Source organism: Apis florea, unplaced genomic scaffold, assembly GCF_048593485.1.
Source record: "Apis florea isolate Af1SG1 unplaced genomic scaffold, ASM4859348v1 contig_3587_pilon, whole genome shotgun sequence".
In the NCBI taxonomy this organism is placed as follows: Eukaryota; Metazoa; Arthropoda; class Insecta; order Hymenoptera; family Apidae; genus Apis; species Apis florea.
The window spans coordinates 1,857,613-1,866,624 of NW_028256789.1; the positions used below are offsets into that span (position 1 = coordinate 1,857,613).

The 9,012-nt window shown below is 32.9% G+C and overlaps 1 protein-coding gene across 5 annotated transcripts; it reads right to left on the reverse strand.

Annotated features, from left to right (window-relative positions):
* Positions 1-1,128: 1,128 nt before the first annotated feature.
* On the reverse strand, positions 1,129-8,083 carry LOC100870859 (uncharacterized). Of its 5 annotated transcripts, none has more exons than XM_086914377.1 (10): positions 7,861-8,083; positions 5,822-6,107; positions 5,399-5,606; positions 4,336-4,505; positions 4,024-4,219; positions 3,780-3,934; positions 3,497-3,680; positions 3,036-3,361; positions 2,367-2,562; positions 1,129-1,850 (listed from the first exon to the last, which is right to left on the reverse strand). In XM_086914377.1, exons 2-10 carry the CDS (start codon positions 6,062-6,064, stop codon positions 1,768-1,770), a joined length of 1,761 nt encoding a protein of 586 aa, XP_086770503.1. In that variant the 5' UTR covers positions 6,065-6,107; positions 7,861-8,083; the 3' UTR covers positions 1,129-1,767. The 5 variants fall into 5 exon arrangements, with proteins under 5 accessions (XP_086770503.1, XP_086770501.1, XP_086770504.1 ...); XM_086914375.1 differs by having other exon boundaries at positions 7,990-8,066; XM_086914378.1 differs by having other exon boundaries at positions 8,004-8,038.
* Positions 8,084-9,012: the final 929 nt, after the last annotated feature.

A 9,012-nucleotide genomic window follows, 5' to 3' on the forward strand; every position in this document is an offset into this window, starting at 1 on the left:
GGAACAGGATTAAGCACAGTTCATCTCTTTTCCCCCAGGGGATCGAAGCACGCACTCAAAGCCACGCGTTTAGAGGTGGAAAGCACCTCTGTCTGTTTCCATTCGACCCTTCATCCCTCCTCGCCTAGTTCCAAGCATCGATTCGAGCCCGGCCACCTTCACCTGTTCCCCCCTGGCGCGAAGGCAAAGCTCGAAAGGAAAGCTCGAAACGATAGGCGCATTTGGGGGTAACAACAGGGGTGGCGGCCCCGAAGGGATTAAATGGCGGGCACGCGAGCGAGCGCAACCTCGCGGAAATTCACACGCGGAACCTTAATTCGAAATCGTTTTCGGATGGCAGGAAGGCGGTGGTGGGATGCATTGGTGATTACCGTAGAATTCACACGGAATGCGTAATAAGGAAGAAATAGAGAACGGGCATTGAGATCTCGAGAACAGTGAATCACCCTCCGTTCGGGTGGAATGTTTATTTTATCGTGTGAGGGATAAGGTATACACAACGTGGTGATGAAGCAAGGAAGAAAATTTAAAGAGTGAAAATTTGGAGAATGAAATAAAATTGGAAGGATGGAAAAGTATCCGTGGAATATTTATTTCTCGTTGGCAATTTTATTTTGCAAGTTTAAACGAAAGCGAGATAGCAATAGAATGACGCAAGTCTATGTCCGTTTCATAGATATAGTTGCTATAGTTGAAATTAAAGTTATCTACGTATGAAGTTGTATTGAAGATATTTGAATGTAAAATTAAAAAAGTATCGCTTGATAACTTTCTTTTTTTATTTATTTTAATAAAACTCATTCCAATTTAATTAATCCTTGTTCATAATAATAACGTAACAAAAATTTGTGATATCTCTATCTATTTCGAATATAAATTATGAAATATAATTAAAGAAAAAATTAGTTTTATAAAGTATAAAGCGTCTGATAAACATTCGACCGAATGAAAATATGAAAATATTATGATTGACCGATTTGAGATTTTAATCAATCGAAATCGAGATGATATGAAGACGAATTAACATATAATGTACAAAATAAATCAATAAATTGGTTAAGAATTATTTAAAACGATAAACATGCAAAGATGTTGTTGGAAAGTGTGCAATTATTTATAACACAACTATAAAACTATAAAAGATTTTATTGTTTAAAAAGTTTAAAATTCCTGTAACTTTCTTATACAAATGATCTATAAAAATAATCGATAAAATTTAATATCTAAAAAATTAATCTTAAAAATTAATTGCATTGTCAAATATTGCACAATAATAAACCGATAATATTTGCGTATATATATATATTAAAATGACATTAAAAGTAAAAAAGATATACGTATAATTTTAAAAATGTACTTCGTAATCACGTAATCACTTCTAACCGTATTCCTGCTATTCTAATAAGTACATAAGTATTCATTTTTACTAAACCCATTCTTTTAAAATAGCTATGTGTGTATATATATATATATATGTGTGTGTGTGTAAAAATATTAAAAAAATTATTGTAATCAATAAGACACTTGTAAGGCACTTACGAGATAACAATATTGTACACGAAACAAGTGAACAAACATTATTAACATATCTTTCACCATATATCAATATAACAGTTGAATGATTTATATGCCATTAGGCCAAACGATTTTACAGAAATGATTAATCGTACCCTGTTATTAATCGATAATTGATTCCATTATGATACGAACTGTAAATCGAGACCTCGTGTGAAATTTCCTCCTTCAATCTTGTGCACAAATTTTTTATTATTTGTACTCGTTTTTCAACTTGTTTCGTAAAATCTTTCCACTTGCGTTCTTTGGTATATTGTCAACAAATGTCACTCCTCCTATAATCACATTAAATCGCATTTGTGTCACATTAGAAATACACGTGATAAAAATATTTAATTAACAATAGATCATAAAAAAGACAGTAGCGAATATGACAGAAGTTGTACGTATACGAATAATCTAGATATAACGTATTTAAATATAAAATAAAATATAATGTATAAAAATTAATATTCTGAAATGATTTACATTAGATTATTAGATCAAAGATCAAAATACTGCATAGAATTAGCAATAGAGCACTCGGTGAATTCAATGAACGCTAATTTATAATTGGCGTTCAGGTAATTGAATAAGTAATATTCGATGATTATAATAATTAAATAGGATTAAATTACCGGAGCAGAGATAAAAAATTATCTTTTTTATTATTTATCGTCAGATTATGGGCTTTATTTGTTCGATGTGCCGTATCATCATTATTTATCGTAATAATTCTCCGAGTCACTCGAGGCTCGTTGTTTGTAAAAATATGAAATAAATGGCAGCTACGATCGGAAAAATTATTTTACCTCTGAGTTGCTTATATTCCGACACTTTGCTTTTTACGAAATTTTTGATATCATCATCTGTCGTCTTGCTACCTTCCTTGAGAATTACGAAAGCTTTGGGTATCTCGCCGAACCTTTCGTTTGGAATACCAATCACAGCTGCCTCCACAACGTTTGGATGTCTTTTTATCAAAGCTTCCAATTCGGCTGGTGGTACCTGATGCAAAATTTCGAAGAGATGAAATTCAAATAAAAAGGAAAAAAAAAAAAAAAAAAAGAAGAAGAAAAAATCATTAAATTAATTACATTGATATTTCACGAATAAATTCTAATATTTATCAACTATACAGATTGACATAAATTGAAATATGGAACATACGTTTTACGTAACTGAATACACACGTGATTAGAATTACGTTGATACTAAATTGAATTATGAAACTGCGATTGCAAGATCAATACATAAAATTTTTGCTACAAATAATGTAAAATTAATATTTGTTAAATTCCAAGCCTGTGTATTCCAACGTTTAATAGATAATAAATAATTAAAAGCTTTCGATCGGGAGAATTCGTTCGATTAAAAAATTATTAATAATTAATAATTGACAATTGTAGTATTGGTAAAAAAAAAGATAATCATCGATCATTTAATCGGATAAAGGATGAAACGCGTCCATTTCCATTTACCTGGAATCCTTTAACTTTGATCAAATCTTTCTTTCTATCCGTGACAAAGAAATAAAACTCGTCGTCGAAATAACCAATGTCCCCAGTTTTCAGCCAACCATCGACAATCATCTCTCTCGTCGCCTCCTCGTTGTTTAAATACCCTTTCATGATATGAGGCCCCTTGACCCATATTTCTCCCTTTTGACCAGGTATAGAAATATCCTCGTTCGTTGCTGGATCGACTAGTCGTAATTCGCAGCCGGCAATGTTTTGTCCGATACTTGCCGATTTTCGACTCCACGAATCCATGCAGATAACCGGTGAAGTTTCCGTCATCCCGTATCCTTGTGAAGAGAGGAGGGAGGAAAAAAAAAAAGAAAAAAAAAAAAGAAAATAATTCTTTTTTCCTTCAATTTTTACAATTAACATTGCAACTATAGAAGAAAAAGAAAAAAATTGGAAAATTCGATCCCTCATACCTTGAGAGAATTTCAAGTCATCGCTGTTTATCTGAAATCTTTCGTAAAATCTTTCTACATCCACCTCAGGCAATGGTGTCGCCCCAGTGATAATGTGATGTACATTTTGGAAAATCTCCTTTTTAAGCGAAGGACAGATATTTACAAACGTGATTAAAGATGGTACCGCGAATAAACCTGTTATCTGCGTCGACAAAACACTTTTTTCAATATTTCTGAAGATATTTTTATTATTGAAATTGTGTGTGAAAATTTCATACTACTTCGAGCGAAAATTGCTTACTTTATGCTTCTGTAAAACGTCCACGAATATTTCCGGCGTGAACTTTGGAACAGTAATTATTTTTGAACCGCTATGAAGACGAGGCAACGCCGCGGCATTCAATCCGAAAATATGGAAGAAGGGTATAACTAGGGGTACCACCTCTTGAAAATCGGCTGGAAATAAATGATTGATCTTGTTAACTCGAGGCTCGACGTCCAATTGATTGTTTTAATTTTAACGTTTTAACTAAATTGTTATTCACCAGTTGTATTCTGCCACATTCTTTCTTGCGCCGTATGTTCTACCATCTCCATATTGCTTACTAAATTCTTGTGCGTCAACATGACACCTTTCGGCAACCCAGTCGTTCCACTGGAATATGGCAAGATGGCTAGATCATTCGAGGTCATTTGATAATGCGTTATGGGCGGTAATGTTTTACCTCGTGTGACAAGATCCTAAAAAAAAAAAAAAAAAAAGGAAAGAAAAGAAAATTAACACATAATAATACATGAGGTAAACACGCGTCAATACAAATGTTTACTCATCTCGTGTTATTATTTTTAATTCACACCTTGAACGGCACACTGCCTTCGGGAATAGATCTGGTGCCATCCTCGATAACCACGAAAGGTCCTCGCGATGCAGAAGTATTTTTCCTTGCTTCAAATACAACGTGTGCAATTTCTGCAGCTGTAATGATCGCAGTTGCCCCGCAATCCTTTATTTGTTTCTTCATTTCCTCTGTTCGAAATGAATCACCCATGTTAATTTCATGTTATTATGCATTCTATTACACTGATTAATCAAGCAATTATAAATCTTATTAAAAATATATATGTAATTATTGTGATAATTTATGTAATTAGAATTTCTTTATTTTAACGAAAAAAGAAGATTAGATTATTAAAATTATATTAATTACGTAGATAAAAGTAAAAGTAGTTTGATTTTAAAAACTTAACTTAATTTTCAGCATTGAATTTAATAATTGCTCGAATATGATTCAGTGTGCTACTTATGTAGTGTAATATGTTCTTGCAGTATTTTAATCTTCCCTTGCATTTTTGCAATAAACCAGATAATGTTATCGAAGGAACATTATATATGTGTTATTTTAAAGTATATTCAAATGTATATATTCGAACGTATATATATTTCAAATTTAAATAAGCAACATTAGATTTTTCTTAATAAATTCATATTTTTTTTACACATAATATTTATACACTAGTTACCAACGTTTATCTCAAAATAAATTTTTTGAATTTATTCCGTTACTCATTTCAATCGTATTCTGCTTTCTCAAAAAAAATTAATCATTATACAATTATAAAAATTTACAAGTAATTTAAAATATTCATTCTAACTTCTTTTTATAAATATTTATATCATTTTCTTACGTATATCTGTTGTAATGGAATCAATGTAACGGAATCTTGCAAACATTTATTCATTTCTTAATATATAAAGAAAGAAAAAAAGTTAATCTCAAAAAAATTAATCATTGTACAATTATAAAAAGCAAATAATTTAAAATATTTATAATATATTATGATATATTAAACAATTATTAAATAGTTATTCACGCATATTTCGATTTTACTCTTTACTCGTTCTTAATAATTATTACTTACCGATTGTGTAAGTGGGATTCATGGTAGTGAGAATAAGATCAGCTTCTAAGACACCGACAGCAGCTAAAATCGTTTCCGGATGATTGGGCGTTACCAGAGCCACCATGTTACCTTTCTTCAAACCCATATTCCTCAAACTTCTCGCGATATAATTACTCGTGTCCCTCGCTTCAGCGTACGTGTATTTCTTCCCGGTTATCGAACATTCCTAAAACAACCGATAATAACCAGATAGCACGTTAGAATATTATACATTAATTGCCGTAATAATTTTATTAAAAACGAGAGTTCATAATAATAATAATAATAATAATAATAATAATCGTAATAATTATATCAGATTATATTTACGCACATTTTTTCGAAAATAAAATACAGACAAAATAATTTGCATGGAAAAATTATTTGTGTCACGTATATTACCAGTGCAATGTGATTAGGGAACATCTCGACATTCTTCCATATGTGTTCATGAACGAGAGTATCGGAAGGCGTGAAATCACCATACGGCGAAGGAAAAATTTTTTTCCCATTTTCATCCTCTATGAATTTGTGTTGGGCTTGAGTGGATGCATATTTCACGAACCGGTTTACAACTTTTGTCCCACTCTCTGATATCTGGCCTAGTCTACGTGCATAACGAACGAACTGCCTCATGCTTGTCATTCTTTTTCACTTTCTTTCTTCACGTGTATGTCGAAACAGTTATCTGGGGGGAAAAAAAAAAAAGAAAGAAAGAAAGAATAAAAACCTGTAATAAAATTTTCAACAACTGTGAACGAAAATAATTTTCGAAATTCGCGAATATATGATAGGCGAAATAAATATTCAGGAATATCAGTTGACGTAGGACAATCGGCTTAAATACGAATACAGACACAAAGTTGTAAAGTGTCGAAGATAGAAATAGATCCATCGAAAATGGCGTTCCCCAGCATTTCTCCAACTTATTTTGTAAAGTCTAATGATTTAATTTACGATATAATAGAACTCTAAAAACCGGTAAGTCGAATAATCTTCGTTTAACGATGTGTTTCTTCTTTGTCAATAAATTAACCGACTTTATGAATTTTAAATTACTTTTTTATGAATTCTAGGAAATCTGGTGATTTACGATTTAATAAAAATCAGTATTTACATTTTTATCGTTAATTAAATATTTATCATGTCAATGTTTATTATCATTTTTTATATTAAATTGCATTCGATTATCACATTGTAATGTGAAAAAATCGAGTGAATGCATCATTTACAATGTAAAATAAGTAACATTTTATCAACAATGTGAATTCATTATATCGAATCAAACGACTTTTTATTCGATGTAACGAGTTGCTGGTCAACAATAAACAAGAGTTCAAAGTGCGAGTTCCATTTATCGGTATCAACATTTTGGATATCTTTTGGATAAATATACCGATTTTATTATGCTTATTATTGCTGATAAACGATAGAAGAAGAGACAATCAATTCTAACCGGAAATTGTTGAAAAATTTGTATTCAACATCGGAACTTGGACCGTGATACCAACACGATGACACGATTCTCCGACGATATAATAATCGTTTAAACGTTCTAATACATTACGTCCTCTCACGATTCTTACGAAGGCTGAAAACCGAATTAATGACTCGAGTCACGAAACAATGGAAAAAACGGAATATATATATATATATATAATTTAATAGGAAGTCGTTCGAATTTTCCCGACGATAGAACTTAACTAACTAACCAGATCCGTGTTAATTAATCTCGATAAAGCGTTGAAATTGAAAGGAGAGCAATGTTCATCGCGGGTCAAGCTTTCGACTTCTCGGCATTTGAAACGATGCGGACGTGGTACATCGGCCTTAAATAACATTCTAAGTAAGCGCTTTCTCAGAACGTTCACTTGGACGGGCGTTAGTTACACAAATGTGTGTACGATGAACGCACAACTTATTGTTTTGTTCGTTTTCCAGCTGCAACGCAGTATCGTGAATGAAGCGAAATACTGATTCTCCGGAACGTTGCCCCTATAACGAACACAAACACGAGATAAAACCTTGTTCCCGGTTAATTAATCGATAATAGAGCGCAATATTTAATTTACCGATCGTTTAATGGATAAGAAAAAAAAAAAGAAAAAGAAGAAAAATATTCGTTCAATTTTTTTCCAAGATCGTTTTCAATCAATCGAAAGGAAACCGCTCTATTTCGATCGCTTTTTCCGATCGATCGTTCTCGTTTCTCGGACGGAAAAATCTGTCGCATCCTCTCGAAAACGAAAACTCTCCTCCGCTCCTTCTCGTTCCGATTCGATTTCGAATATAAAGAAAGAAAACTGACTCGAACTCTCGTTCGAACGTTGGATTTCCATCGTTCCAGAAATCTCGAGATTTTATCTCGCGCCGCGATCCAATTTCAAAAATTCCACTTGTAAATAAGCGACGAATAAAGCCGTGAATAAAAACGTGCGAACCTTTTTCCGTATATTTTTGAACGCACTGCGCACATACGAAAACTCGATCCCGTTCAACTTCCTTCGATTATTTCGATTTCGAAACAAGCGACCACGATGAAAACACGAAAAATTACAAAATCACCGTACACAATTTGACGAACCTTCCTCGCCTAACTGTTTTCTCTGACAGACTAGTGGATTCTCCGGCAAACCACTTAACTTCTACTCGACTGATTCCCCCACCCGGTACTCTAACGAAGGAGGAGTATACAAGGTGATCGCGAAGAGTGTATCACGCTTTTCCAAGGACAGTTATTCGTATGTAAAGACGTACATAAGGACATTGTTGTTGTCTGTTGTACACGTGCACTTTCGTCTCATTCGATTAAGCCGCGACTGTCTTTGCTACGAATGGAATCATTACCATACAACATATGTAAACGTAACCGCTCTGTACACGTTATTTTATTTTGACGCGTTACCTTGATCTAACGCTATTATATTATATTATATAATATCCTGGAACAAAATTATCGACGAATAAATCGGAAAAATTAAATTTTTACGAGCATGATTTTAATTGCAATGAGTTTTTTTTTTTTTTAATTTACAACGAACAATCGGTTCTATTTGTGGAAACAATAGTTTTCGAAAATACGATAACACGATGATAATTTATAATTAACGCGAAATAATTAATTCTCGTTTCTTTCTAAAAAAAGGAAAAGAAAAATTATGTTACCCGGTATATCGTGTTATTCGTTCCTCACCGATTAAATAATTGTATCATTAAACCGATCCGATCTTACATTTCGATGTTGCATAATCGATACTTATTGGGCATCTCATAGGGCACAAGTAGGTGCACGAGTTAAAGAAAGGAAGGAATTAAGAAGGAAAAATTGCAATCGATATCGCGAACAACAGTTTCGAACGATAAAAAGGCTTATCCGAAAAGGCCGAGGCGAGAAAAGGTTTTCTCCCTTGCCATCCGACGACAAAATTCCATCCCTTCCCCGTCTTATCGTTCGTCGACAATACAACACCCTTCGTGCCTCGAATCGATCGAATCTCGCCATATTTTTATCCATGCGAATCGCCATTACGTGTAAATCGCGTTACGACTGCGAATGCGATGATGAATTAGTCGATTAATGATTATAAATATAA

Bases quoted from the DNA above. Each gene is read 5' to 3' on its own strand.
- LOC100870859 (XM_086914377.1), bottom strand. From the start codon at position 6,064: ATGACAAGCATGAGGCAGTTCGTTCGTTATGCACGTAGACTAGGCCAG. The intron at 4,220-4,335 runs GTGTGAATTAAA...TTTTTTTTTTAG, and splicing joins AAGGCAGTGTGCCGTTCAAG to GATCTTGTCACACGAGGTAA. The intron at 3,935-4,023 runs GTGAATAACAAT...ATTTATTTCCAG, and splicing joins AATGTGGCAGAATACAACTG to CCGATTTTCAAGAGGTGGTA.